Below are 15,072 nucleotides of genomic sequence, written 5' to 3'. Positions count from 1 at the left end.
ATGCAGCGATTGAAAGAGTCACTTGTGTCAAGGATCTTGGAGTCTATCTAGACGAGCAAATGAATTACAAGCAGCATATTGGTTACATAGTTACGAAGGCTTCTCATTGTTTGGGATTTGTTATGAGAATTGCTAAGCGCTTCACAGATATATACTGTTTGAAGTCGCTCTACTGCTCACTTGTTCGCTCAACACTCGAATACTGCTCGGTGATATGGAACTCTCACTATGTTAACGGTGTTCTCAGAATTGAGTCAATCCAACGACGTTTCGTTCGTCTCGCTCTTCGCAAATTGCCCTGGACCAACCCTCATCAGCTGCCGAGCTACGAAAGCCGTGGAATGCTATTCGGGCTCGATACTTTGCAAGTGCGTCGTGACCTGTTCCGTGCAATGCTGATTGCCGATGTCTTGACGAACAATATCGATTGCCCAGCACTTCTTAGTTAAATCAACATCAATGTTCGTTCCAGAGCTCTACGCAACAACAACCTCCTCAGATTGCCTCTACGTCGTACTAACTACGGAATCAACGGTGCCGTCATTGGATTGCAACGAACCTTCAACGGTGTTTCTACGAGATTCGATTTTCATTTTTCCCGCAGCCGAATAAGAGAAATTTTTTTTAATATTCTTAAAAACAATCATTAGGACTTAAATTTGTCTGTTGATTAAATAAATAAATAAATAAAATAAAAAAAAATGAGTTCTTGTTTGTTTATGGTCAGACGAACCGACTTTGGCGATACCACTCCTCAATTTCCAATTCAGTAAATATCGGAAATAGTGTACGAATACTTCTAAATGGAACTCATATCGTTTTCTCAAAGATGACTGAAACAACTTTCACAAACTTAAGATCAAATAGGCTTTTGTTGATTCTGTACGCTAAGAATCGGCTGCGAAGTCTGTTGAAACAGAAAGGCCAGATTCCACAAAAGGAATGTAATTCCAAGACTTTGCTTTGAATTTAATCGGTTCCAACTTCCTGTACAGGAATTATAGGGTCATGAGTGTTAAAAAATTCGAACTGTGCTTTAAAGTGGCGATGCAAAAAACCTACAATTCTGTTTCATTTCATAGGTGTAGTTAGATAATGATGGTTGAGCAAGATAAATTTCATGCCTTGCATTCGATGAATATATATTATATATTCCTCAGAATCAAACAAACGATTTGATTACTGATGGCATACTTTTATGTGCTTTTTACCTTTCCATGATTTGATCATATTATCTCATGCTTCAGAGGGTTCAAAATTATGTCCAACAGAAAAGTTGGAGTGACGAGTTTCGAATGAAATACATTTCTCAATTAACGCATATTCCGACCATGATGTATTTTAGGTTATTGCTCATGATTTGGGTTATTTCGATCATAAAATCAAGTAAAGTTATCAATATTGCGCGGGAAAATAAAATGATATGATATTTTATGATTTTGTAGTTATAGCAACTGTAACGGATTTCTTTCCAAACTAATTTACAGAGTATTAAAAACTGTGTGAATTTATATATACCATTTAACTGTTAAGCAATATCGATGCTTCAATATCATTTGTTTTGCTCTCGATACTGTTATGTGCTATGAATGCCTTTTCTTAGAATTGATTCAGTAAAAAAATATAGGCTTCTTTCAAACAAGTGATCATTTCATGTAATTTAAAGCTTGCTTCATTTAGAATTGGAACAAACTTTTGCTCATATTGTGGCGCTTCTGTTGGACGAATTTGGAAGTTCTTGGCGCCCACGTGTCGGGAATTTGTCGACTGTATTTTGTAAACAATCAACATGGAAAAAAATTGTTCACAGTTGTTTGTAAAATCCATTGTGGTCTGCATCTAGGGTAGCTAAACAGCTGAAATTGCCCAGAAATATCGTATAGCGCGTTATCAAACGGTATAAGGAAACATTGACGACGATTCAGAAGCCTCAAGCCAATCGTCGGAGTGGAACTGTCGACCGGAAACTGCGTGGTAAGATTTTGAAGACGATTAAGAGGAATCCTAATCTGTCGGGCCGTAATTTGGCCAGAAAATTCGGTGCTGCCCATAGTACCGTGAGGAGAACTCGACTCCGGGAAGGAATCAAGTCGTATCGATCTAGCAAACAGCCAACTCGGATTATAAAACAGAATAGTGTGGTCAAAATTCGTGCTCGGAAATTATATGACCAGGTGCTGACCAAGTTCGACGGGTGTCTTCTGATGGATGATGAAATCTATGTCAAGGCTGACTTCGGGCAAATCCCAGGTCAAAAATTTTACTTGGCAACGACTCGGGGGGATGTTCCAGCCAAATTTAAATTTGTTTTTGCCGACAAATTTGCAAGAAAATGTATGATTTGGCAGGGCATTTGCAGCTGTGGCAAAAAACGAATATTTTCGTTACAAATAAAACAATGACATCGGAACTATACCAAAAAGAGTATCTCCAAAAACGAATTTTGCCGTTCATTCGATCCCACGACCATCCCGTATTGTTTTGGCCAGATTTGGCAAGCTGTCATTACAGCAAAGTCATTCAAGAATGGTATGTAGAGAAAGGGGTCTAGTTTGTTCCGAAAAACCTCAACCCACCCAACTGCCCCCAGTTCCGCCCTATTGAGAAATACTGGGCAATCATGAAAAGAAGACTCGAGGCAAAGGGAAAGGTTGTCAAAGACAACAATCAGATGACGACCTGGTGGAATAAGATAGCCAAAATGATGGACGAAGAAGGTGTGCGCCGCCTAATGAGCCGTGTTACAGGAAAAATTCGAGAATTCCTTCGAAACCGTGACGAATAATTTTATCCGTATTTTTTCTTAAAGGTATGAAGAAAACGCTACATTTGTATAAAAAAAGATTTTGAATTCAATAATAAATAACTGAAATACAGGCCGGTCAATTGTCTTTGTTCCAATTCTATCTGAAGCAAGCTTTAACTTGTCGAATATTAAGTTACACATACTATGTATTATGTTTGTTTCAAATCAATTTTTATGCAACATTAGCTTCAAAATGAACAAAACACGTTTTCCGTTTATCAACTGTATTTTATTTTTCGACATGGCTAATTGAGTTCTACATGTTCCTCATGTAATTTTCACTCGTCACTTGAACACGGCTTAGCTGAAATTATAGAACTTTAAAAAAAATCGATGTCGAGAATTCCAGCTACTCAAAAACTATCAGAAGTGTTGTACACTCATTGACCTCGATTTGCGTTCCGGTCAATGAGACGTCTGCAGAAGAATTTTCGTGGCAATTTTGTTACTGACTATGCTTATGTTGAAACGAAAAAGATATGTAAGGAATAAGTTACAGTTAACTTGGATTCCAATTGTTGTTTTGTTTCAACGACAATTCACTTTACTTCTATCAGTATCGTTAAAAAATATAAAAAATACACTATAGAATAGTAGAAAATCTAAAAAAAGGTTGACATCGGGGAAAATATAAGTAAAAAGTATAGAAATTATGTTTCAGACATGCATGTATTATTTAATTTCCAGCTATGCCAATGGAATCATACATTCATTCAATTCATATGGACTCCACAAAAAAGCATTGTTAATTTTTGAATCTAGATTCTTGACACTTTGACTAAATGTTCTTACTTCTCCAAACTTCACATTAAAATGTTCAATCCTACATTTTATATGAAGTTTCTCATTATCATGATTCTATAAATCATCCTTCTATATTCCAGGTGTTACCCTGTTTGAATTTTAATACCAACATTATAAGCTCAACAGATTTTTGACATTTCATCAGGCTGGAACTTCAAACTAAAATTTGGTAAACATAGCATTGTTTTGATTACTGGTACACATGTCCTTGCTCAAGCACAACAACGTGCTCGATCACAGAATTCATAATGCGCCCGCGCGGACTGGTTCTAGGAAATTGTTCTCATTTTTCTCCACTCTCCCAGAAAGAAAAGAAGGAACGAAAGCAGCGGAAAAGTTTCATTCATTCAACAGAAAGGACACAGGATGTATATGATTACCAGCGTCTTTGAGAAGTTTTCATAAATTCAAAGAAACATATTTTTTGAAGAAAAATGGCTGAAATGTTTGTAGAATGTGTTTTGCTGCAAAGTTGAGTTGATAAATCAATGGTGATAGTGAAGGGGTGCAGAAAATAGAAGAAATAAAATTTATTTTTATGTCTATCCTTTGACTGTTCTGAAACTGAAGTAAGTACCTTAAAAATAGCGAAAAGCTATTTTTATTGGAAATAAATGAACATTTGCTTGAAAATGATACAGTTAACCAATATTTCACACAATAAAAGTACGCAACAGAAAAAAATAATTGATTTTTCATCATACCAAGAATCTGGTGACGAGGTATGCGAAAAGAAAGAGGGGGCTGCAGTATGTGGAAAGCTATGGTGATTTAGAGCAGATTTTCATTTGTATTTTCGATAGTGTGTCTCATACTCTAAATGCTACATAAGTTTGTAGAATACCTGAAAAATGTGCTAGAAAAACTTTATCAATAAATACGAGTATAGCAATTTCGAATGAGCACTGCGGAAGTGACAGAAAATTGCTGCAGTAAAGTTAAGGGCAGATGCACTGAATCATCAGTCAGCTACAAACACATGAAAAGAAGTTTTTTTTATGTAGCTACTAACGAACTGTAGTGTGTCGCATGCGAAACTAAGTTTACAATCCTTTATGAACTATTTCAGTACAGCACTTCATTGCGTGTGCCGTTTATAAAGTATAGCTTTCGGTGAATTTTTTTCCGATCACAACACTTTGTTCTTTGTTTCTGTTGTTCCGACCGTAAGCGGGATTTTTTTTGACTATACCTCCATTAACGAACTAAACGGGGGTTTGTAAATCGAATTAGTTCGTAAAAAAGTGTGCGTTATTTAGAATTTACTTCGTAAAAAAAGTTTACGTTATATGAGATTTACTTCGTAGAAAAAATGATGTGCAATGAATGTGGAAAACTCCAATTATATGGTTATTTTCGGAACGGATGCCGGAAAACGATGTTTGAGGTGGTTTTGAAAACCAAGGCTTTCGGTTCTTTAACTCAACTTAGATTTCGAATCCACCTAAAACATCATTTCGCGGCATCTACTCATCAAATCCGAAAATAAAAAGTCGGATCTGAATAAACTTTTCGGGAACTTTTTAAAGAATTTTAAGTTCTTTTTTTGCATCTTAGTTTGTAAAAATCGGTTAAGATATTTCCGAGAAAATTGAGTGCGCATTTTCTCATAGATATGCACATATTACCTTGTAATTCCGGAACCGGAAGTCGGATAAAGATAAAATTCTGTAGCGAGCTATGTGACCATGAGACTTTTCGTTTAAATCTAAATTTGTGAAAATCGGTCAAGCCATCTCTGAGAAAAGTGAGTGACATTTTTTTCATTTTTTCGTGCAAATCTAGCAGTTTTGGAATCGGAAGTCGAATCGGGAAAAAAATCAATGGAGATCTATGGGACCATAAGACCTTTCAATTGAATTTGAGTTTGTGAAAATCGGTTCAGCCATCTCTGAAAAAGTCGAGTGACATTATTTGTCACATACACACAGACATACATACATACACACCCAGACATGTACTCAGTTCGTCGAGCTAAGTCGGTTTTCACAGTAATTGTATAGCCTTTCTATATGAGAAATGCAAGAACGTTTCGTGAATGGAGGTTTGAGTGTATACCGGACGGGGTATTAAAGCTAACTGTAGGTATAAATCAAGTAGACCTAGATTTTCTACTGTACGGAGACACTGACAGCGCTTCAAGTGAGAAACTGGTGTACTCTTTTCCATTAGCTACTGTCATAAATCAAGGTACACACTTAAAAATAATTACTCAAAAATAAGTAAGATCCCACTCATCTACAGAAAAAGTGCTACTAATAGTTTACTTTTTATCTCTGGAAGCTTTTTTTACTTCTATCTCTGGATGTGAGACATCCTCCGTAAATTTGCAGCGAATTCACTTATTTTTTTTAGTGATTCCTGCCAAGGAAAGTTATGATTTAAAAAACATTGGATTTGTTATTCACGATAAGTAATGATCTTCACGATAAATAACGTTTCAGGCGTTTAAATCTTTGGTATAGTGAACCACACTCGGAGCACACGAAAGGTTGGTCTGATTTCCAGCTGGTATTCAAATTATGGCCCTTTCACTTCTTTCGCTTGTCCATGAATTATCATGCCATCAGCTTTTTAATATGGCTCGAAAACCCTAAAAACGTACTCCTTATTCTAGATTTCAAAATTATTTCTTAATCTTTACCTCGCAGTTTCCTCGCCGTTGTAGCGTTAATTTCATCAAATATTTTCTGCATCGTATTATTGCAGCCATAGAAATTTCCACAAAATTACCAACGAAGTTAACCACAGATACGTAATTTGAGTAATAGAAAATAGGGAATGATATCGAAAAAATTTTCGTTCGATTTTTCGACGGTTCGCTGAAGTAGTAATCCTTAAATTCGATACGTAAAACTCAAATTTAGAGTAAAAATTATTCATAATAATCATGGATAACTACTCAAATTTTGACGTTTCCATGTATCATTTGAAAATGAGTAACTAGTACTCAAACTCTGAGTAACTTTTTCTAAGCGTGTAAGCAACCCGTGACACCAAAAGTTGCGCAGGCAACTTTATACATACATTTTAGGAGCATTTAAGCACCCATTTTCCACCAGAGGGAGCTTTTGGTATCACGAGTTGCTCAACTACATTACTATTACACTGGGGAATCTGATGTATTTTTTTATGCTGTAGGTCTGTTTTGATTTTATTGCCGATTTAGCCTATTTGTCTTAACCAGAGTATAAAAAATTTGAAGAATTTTCTATTTACATTGTCAATTGAAATAAGCATGTGAAATTCTAAATACTCATTTATTTAAATTTCACCGAAACCAGATCACTGAATATAGGTTTATTAAAATCACCATGTCCCGGGTTGGCGGTTCAATGCATAGGACGCTGGTCTTACAAACCAGTTATCGTATGTTCGAGCCCCGACCTGGAAGGATTTTTAGTATCAGTAGGATCCATAGTACAAACCATGTAATGATTCTGTACACTAAGAATCGTCTGCGAAGTCTGTTGAAACAGAAAGGCCAAATTCCACAAAAGGAATGTAATGCCAAGATTTTGCTTTTTAAAATCTCCATGAAAAGCAAGTGCACTTGTTTTCATTTATTTTGCACATATCACTCTGTATCTCCGGAACCGGAAGTCAGATTCATATAAAGCTCCGAAAGTTTGTATTAGATTACATAAGCTTTCATTTGAAAATAGGTTTGTGACAATCGGTTCAGCCATCTCAGAGAAAAGTCAGTGCACATTTTTTACACATATACACTTATGTAGACACCTACACACCTGCCTTTTTCATTATACCGTTTTATCTATATTTAAAATCTAAATACTGCTTCGGTATTGATGTAAACGCTCACCAAACCATTCGAGATAACTCAGATAGAGATTTGAGAATTTGAGTTTGTGATCAGTGCAGTTCTGCACATAGTCATCGCAACTAATCGTCCATCTTTTGTGAGATGTGGGAAAGAGGAAATTTCCGATGTATCAAGAATCAGAACATAATAATTCAGGTTACCTTAATGGTTGTGCCTCACCTTGAAGGCTCTCTAATTAGTGTTCTCCCCTTGCAAAACATCACTCGATTGAAACACAAACGAAATTAAACATCAGATTAAAATATTGCGAGTACAATTATTATTATGACAAATGGCATTATGCCAGACTATACTACTAGTCACTCTCGTTTGTAGTTCTCAAATAGTTAATAGGGAGGAGTATTTGAAGAGTGGTTATCTGATTGTCTGGAACGAGTATTTGAAGAGTGGTTATCTGATTGTCTGGAACGAGAGCTTGATGAACCTATAGCTTGTTAAACGGGCGGTTCTCTGTTAGATGGCCGTACTGGTTTTAGTGTCTACTGTCGTGAAATGTTATAAGTGCTGTTTCGTTCAAAATTTCAAATGCTGTTTCCATCTTCTAGGTGACCGATTATTCTGAAATTACTGAAAATTAATGGTCTGATAACAAACTTGCACTCAGACAAGCGAATATTAAGCGTACTTAGAATATACTTTGATTTATGTGAATGTCATTCCTTCATCTGATATGTAATTTCCTTGCATTGACGCAACTATGAATCCGGATTTCTGATTCTTAGTATACATTTGAATCTATGTATGATGGACTAAAAATAAAGGATATTCAACCGTTTTTTCACCTCAAAGAGCTATAGTCAGAGGAGTTCAGCATTTATTTGGGGGCACGGAATCATTCGTCCTGGAGTGAATAAAACCTTGCTGTGTTTTGTTTAAAAGATCTTAGCAATTTGTTTGGCATCCCTCATAAATGGCATGTTCATAAATGTTGCGAATCTTTAGCCATCCTTACATGGGATGTAGAATGGTAAATGAAGAGCAGCAACGGTCAGGCACAAATTTCCAAAAAAAAAACTAGGGGAATTTGTTCCTTCAACCAACTCGTTCTGATTGCTGATTCCAGTTATTGGGTACATTTGATCTTTGTTACCTGACAGCAATCAAAAGAATGTAAGTTAATTGGTAGAAGTAAGCTTTTCAGCCATTTTTCAGTTCCATGTATATATAGCACGTAGTAAATACTGAGCTGAGCTGAGGTAGATCGCCCGTAGTTGCACTTCGCGATTGACCGAATGAGTGAAAATGTACAATGAACCAAGAAAATGAAGCCTGGAAGAAGCAAATCATTTTCACTGTACATACCCACTCACTACTAACTTTTTATTAAATGATCAATAACGACGCTGGCTACGACCAAAGGCTGTGCTACTGAGGGAAAGGAAGGAATGTTAGTCCGATACTCGTTGTTTCTAGAGATCGCGGGTACCACTGTATCTCCACGTGCATCATGGGATAGGAGATTTGTTAGTAGGGAGGGAAAAAGATCCGGATATGTTTTGGTAAACAATATGATCTCAACAAAACCTGATTTTCAATACTCAGGAGAAATATAATAAGTAAGAAAAATACAAAATATCTCTAATGAACGAACTCACCAGCAGGGATGTCAGGTTCACAGATTAATCTGTGTTTCACAGATTTTGAGTTTTCTTCACAGATTTTAAAACTGACACAGATTTTCACAGATTTCTGAAAATGATCACAGGTTTTAACAGATTCTTGAATAAATCACAGATTTTCCCAGATTTTGTGAATCGAGTACAGTTGAGCACCAAAAAGTACAGAGCGGTTGAGGTTTTTTTTTTGCTCACAAAATTGAATTCGATCAGCGGAAGTGGTTCAGAAAATGGGTGGTGAGACCTTTTTTTTTTTTGCTCACCAAATTTGATTTCGAACTACTATTGGGATATCCCTTTTCTCCTGCTCGCTCTGCTGTCAGCAACGCGAGATAAAATACGACCACTGAAAGAATAAAATAAAAACACTCGCGTTTGGGTTCGCAAGACTCTCAGTCCGAATGAAACGATCGACTTGTTAACTTTTACACATTCCACAGAAATCCGACAACAACGACAATGACATGCAGACGGATCGGTTAACAGGTTAACATCGTTGAATTTTGGGGCGGTAAATTCTCAGTTTTCGCCGCTTTAGCATCTTTAGTTTCGCGGATCAATATTATTCAATAAATAGCACTCTCACTACTAAACACACACTTGCCACACCTGCACTGTCACTCAAAATAAATATTTCAACCAAATTTTTACTTATGCGTATCAAACAACACATTGAAATTATACTTTTTTGAATGCAGCACCAGAACACCGCATCGCACTTCCAGTCTATATGGCACGTAGTAAATACTGAAACTCGAAAGTAGAGTGTTTTAATGGTGGAAAAAATTACTACTTCACATCGCAAGGGTGATCAAAACCTGATTGAAAATGCTTCAATAAAATAGTGTACGCCCAACTTTAGGAACGATTTTCTATCCTATCAATTGAGATACATCAGACCCTGTCAGCTTGGAGCGAAATCAATCTTCAGTTCAGCAACGCCATCGCACGGTGTAACATTCATGTCAATTGTATGGGTGCGCAGTGCTGCTATTTTGGCGCGCATGAATTTGACATTTCTCTCCCCTACATCTGTGTACGAGATTCGATGCAAACTCGTGTGAGGGCGATATGCTCGCAAAAAATGTTGTTGCCAATAATATGTTCGGGAAATGTGAGAGCTGGATATCTTGTTAATATGATGTCTTTGGATACATACAACGATAAATAATAAAGACATGTACGTGCATATGAATATTTTTAAAGAATGTGGTTCGTTCCCGGTACATTCTGAAATGACCGCTAGGTGGAGCGCGAGATTAATTGCATTGTTATCATTTCAACCAAAGTGTGCCACAAAATCTCAATGTATACAAATAAGCTACCGAATCGAAAGGCTTCTCACGGTTTTACATTTGCATTAGGAATGTATGATGGGAACTCAGCAGTGCAACCAATTTATCACCATTGGTGACAGTTTCACGGAGGACCGTAGATGTGCGCCAAAAAAAGATCGTGACTGTCATGTCTGTACATTCGTTTGTGATACATATAAGAAAGTGGTGGTGCAGAGTGGCCTACTGGTGTTGGAACGCAAACAACATGATAAATAAACATGCTTTGATTCTTTGGAAACTAGATCGAGTTGTATCACGAGACCAAGCACGTGTTTCTGATGTTAGTTGGCTTACTGATGCAAAATTCTTTTCCCAAATACTTTGCATTTTGTTTGCCTCTCCTGTATCTACCTCATTTCTAACAATTCTCATAATGGTGTCAGGATTTTGATATGTGCAAAATGCAATACAAGCTAATCGTAATCTTGGATTCATCCTTTAAAAAAAGCGAGAGCTCACACTTAGATTTTATCTCCAAATCACGGCAAACCTTTACCGAGATTTGAACAGCCGAGTGATAGACAATCATTTCGGCAAACTGTAAAATAACCGAAATTCCCCGTGTTTTTAATCTAAAGATTTTCATTTTCCCAAATATTCGGCATCGTGTGCATGGTACATTTCTGTCGCTTCTTGGGAAAAGAAAATACCGAAATATCAGTATCTATAAATACTAGGTTTTCTAACATGTTCAGATATTTATTAGATTAGAGTTAATATTTGAGTTTTTGAATTTTATTATTGATTTTATGATACGCCCAAAAAATTTTTATGAAGTAATCATAACATTACTCTGTTCCAAATATCGTTAATAATATATTACTCTGTTCCAAATATCGTTAACAATAGTGAAGGTTCTATAAAACCATTTAATAATTAGGAAAATACATCCGGAATTCACTCAATAGCTCCATTCGAATCTTTATTCGGTGCACGTTTTGTTTCAAAAACTGCTCTACTATCCGTTACTCAGTTTCGAACTTAAGTAAAAAGGCTACATTTATGCAGACCCTATCAGCTTGGAGCGCAATCAATCTTCAGTTGAGCAACGCCATCGCACGGCATCACATTGAACATATCATGTCAATTGTATGGATGCGCAGTGTTGCTATTTTGGTGCGAACGAATTTAACATTTCTCTTCCGTACTTCTGTGTACGAGATTCGATGCGGACTCGCGTGAGGGCGTCATGCTAGCAAAAAAAGATATTGCCAATGATTTGTTAGGAAAATGAAAGAGCATTACGTTTCGTCTTCGACTCATCAAAGCAGAGCACTTCAGCAGTACTTTTATGGTAAACCAATTTCCGGTTATCTAAAATCTATTTCGTTGATATTCCAATAATATATTATAATAATATAATATATCCAAATTACTGTTTTCGGTAATATAGTCGATTAAAACACGATAGTTTGCAAACCCGTTTATAGCTATAATATTATAAATTCCCGAGAATACGGAAATAAACGAATATTTCTGAAAAAACAATTCACCTAATTTAAACTTTAAACATGTATATTTGACAGTTTTTCAAGAATTACTTCACTCTAACTAAGAAACTAGCAAACTTTTACTAAGAAATCATTAAAAATGTTTCAGAGTATTGATTATTTTTGTGTATTTCATTTTACGGCAACAAAAATTTAAGCACTTGAGACGAGCTGTAATGAAAAATATTGCCAGCCAGAATTCTAATAAATTGATGAATTTATTTGGAGCTGACAATAGGCTGTTGAAGCAGAGATTCTCTAGTAGTATGTCTCATTGGCCGGTATAAAACCCCCTCATCTGTTGATAAACAGATAAATAACATCGTTTATAACTGAGAAACATCGTTTAAAACTAAACAATAAAAATAAACTGTAATTGCTGTTCTCGTTTGTACGATTTTCACCAACAGATAATCTCTGAACAAGTAGTAATCTTGGTAAGCAGAGTGCTGAAGCAGCGACGATGGGAAAGAAAAAACCAATCCCCGTAGAGGACCTTATAATACCGCCCCAGGACACACGGATATGCGGAATGATATGCATCTGTCAGCTGACCTTCGTACTGAGTACGGTGGCGATCGTTTATCTGACGGTTGCAATCTATATGCCCTCATCGCGTGCGTTCAAAAGCGGTATCGACGAGACGCCTGTCATGTGTACCACTACTAAGGCACTGAATAAAGATGCCTGTGAATGGGGCTCCTGCGGGGAATGGTGTCTAAGTAAGACGTCCGGTGCCTGCATTCAGATCTACGTCCACCTACGCACCAACGGAAGTAGCCTGACGTTTCAAAATTGCACCAATTCGGCAAATAAAACATGTTACGGGATTGATCAAGAAAACGCTAAGAAAGCTCGTTGCATAGCGGACGAATGCAAAAATCTCACGGGAACATTCAACTGTTCCATGGGCATGTGCATCAACATTACCGATGCATTTGAGTGTGTGTTCAAAAATACCGACGCACCGCTCAAATGTTCCGGCAGGCGTGGTAAGATAACCTGTATCGACATACACGGATTATTCTCATGCAATCGTGGAACATGCCGAAAGATAAAAACTCCATACAATTGTGACCGCCGTTGTGTGGACATTCCGACTAGGAATAAGAATATGATATTATTGAGTGGAGATAAAGTTTATCTTTCGCAATGTTCAGTTGCGGTTGAAACGCATACAAATCAAGAAATATGGAATGAAGGCGACGGAAAGGTTATAATGGCATCGTGTTATACGATACAAAACACTACGAACGGAATTCAGACTACCGATTGCGTCAACGGATCGCTTCTAGAAAAGGACGAACTCACCGATCTGACCAATTTTACTTACTTAAGCTATTTGCACTACGCCGTGTCGAAGCCACTGAAAACGATTGCACCGCTAGAGCAGGACTTGACCATATCAAACGAATCTGGGCTCATGATCAATTTGGAAGGTTGCGTCAATACTCTACAGGACGAATGCAAAGACTTTCTGAAGGAATACGGAAAGGATGGAACTGATCACAATGCTCGCGCCAGATTTCCCTGTTTCTATTCCAAGGCGAACACGGACAAAGTTGTTGCTCGATTCAGCTTAGAAACTACCTACAAACAGTTTGTCATAGGATTTTTTGTCCCGACTATCTTGTTTGCCGTTTCCTGCCTGACCTTAACGTTCTGCCAAAAGACGATATTTATCGGCGACGACGCAAAAATGCGTTTCGTCGGTTGCGCTAATAAACAGTTGCTGGCTGATGGGTGTGCAGGCGGAAAAGCTAACGCCGAAACTGGCGATGGTGGTGGAGGTGGCGACTCGGTTATGGCTCTCTGAGATCCATCACGTAAGAACAATTGTTTCCTTGAACTTGTTGCATGGTAGATTCGGTGACTGAGACATTTTTCCATATGTACTAAAACATATGTGCAGCCCCTCCACCGCCATCGTAAGGCACTCCAAAACATCAAGGATTTCAGTCAGCGTAGCCGTCAACCGGAACCGAAGCGCGTGCAACGGTGAAGCATTTAGTAAATCCTTGAGGTTTTGGAAGATGTGGCTGGCTTTGTTCGGCGAAAAATGCCTCGTCACTTGAACACTGCAACCTGATTTTCTTGCAAATAATTTTCTCTCTCTCATTTCTGTTCTAGGCATTCCTCTACTGCAAGAAGACAGTCCAGTTCATCAATCGGGTGTATTTTCACTGCACTGATTTGCGTCTACAGATCAATTTTTCTTCTTTCGAATGAACGAATAAATCGTGTTCTATACATTTCTTGTTATTATATTGATTGCGCAACTGATTGTTCTTGATTATGTTGAGCGAAAATAAGGAACGGAACCAGTTTTGAGCTCCAAAGACAATAACACATTTAAGTACCCCTAACTATTTAAATAACCACGCACGAACCGTACTACTCCTGCTCTAGGAAGAAACGAACGAAAGAGAACACAACCCCGCTAGAGAATTCTTTAACCAAACTCCTCACGTACATCCATCGACCAATATGATAAGTTAACGGTACCCTGAACTATACTCCCAGTAAAATAACTCTAGTTGTGTTAAAACTACGCAAATACGCTCTATTTTGATATCGATATTGTTAATTCAAGTTAATGTTGGCTTTTGTGAAGCAAACCGCTATGATCTGAAGTTGCTTATAGCATCAGTAAGCATTAAAACGAACGATGTTTTGTATTTTGTCTTGTGAATCGTATAAACTTTGTTACTACTGAAATATGTTTGTATTAAATTAGACTCAGTTGATGTTTGATTAGTCGCAAACAATGAAATTTTACACCACGCATTGATAAACACGAGAACTCAGTCAGACACGAAACGTAAGAAAAAGAAAGAAGGATCCTAATTGAAACTTCACCGGATCCACGGATTGACGCTAGTGAATCACTGCAAACCAACAGCAGATATTTGAATGAACAGAGGAATGCGTGCATTATCAAATCTAAAACAGTTTAACAATGCTTGGAAAATCTTACATAGCAAGTAGCGAATAGTAAAATTATCAATTTATCAGTAGACAGAGCTTGGTAAAAAAAGAAAAAGAAGCAAAACACAACTTTAACATATGAGAATCGCTTTAAATAGAGAATTTGAAACTAACGAAACAAAATAGTAAGAGATAACAACATTGCTCACTTCGCGCAACCAACAATCAATCATTAACACAGAAAACA

General features: G+C 37.1%; 2 protein-coding genes across 2 annotated transcripts in view; one reads left to right on the top strand and one right to left on the bottom strand.

The window, feature by feature from the left end:
* The window catches only part of LOC131432259 (cilia- and flagella-associated protein 298-like), a 57,965-nt gene that overhangs the window by 28,854 nt on the left and 14,039 nt on the right, over positions 1-15,072 (bottom strand). The gene's annotated exons all lie outside the window — the stretch shown is intronic.
* LOC131432260 (uncharacterized) lies at positions 4,039-14,940 on the top strand. Its single transcript, XM_058598408.1, has 3 exons — positions 4,039-4,179; positions 12,308-13,723; positions 14,028-14,940. Exon 2 carries the CDS (start codon positions 12,361-12,363, stop codon positions 13,711-13,713), a length of 1,353 nt encoding a protein of 450 aa, XP_058454391.1. The 5' UTR covers positions 4,039-4,179; positions 12,308-12,360; the 3' UTR covers positions 13,714-13,723; positions 14,028-14,940.

Source organism: Malaya genurostris, chromosome 2 (assembly GCF_030247185.1).
Source record: "Malaya genurostris strain Urasoe2022 chromosome 2, Malgen_1.1, whole genome shotgun sequence".
NCBI classification, from domain to species: domain Eukaryota; kingdom Metazoa; phylum Arthropoda; class Insecta; order Diptera; family Culicidae; genus Malaya; species Malaya genurostris.
The sequence above is the reverse complement of the archived record's forward strand: the minus strand, read 5'-3'. Positions and strand labels throughout refer to the sequence as shown.

Bases quoted from the DNA above. Each gene is read 5' to 3' on its own strand.
- LOC131432260 (XM_058598408.1), top strand. From the start codon at position 12,361: ATGGGAAAGAAAAAACCAATCCCCGTAGAGGACCTTATAATACCGCCC.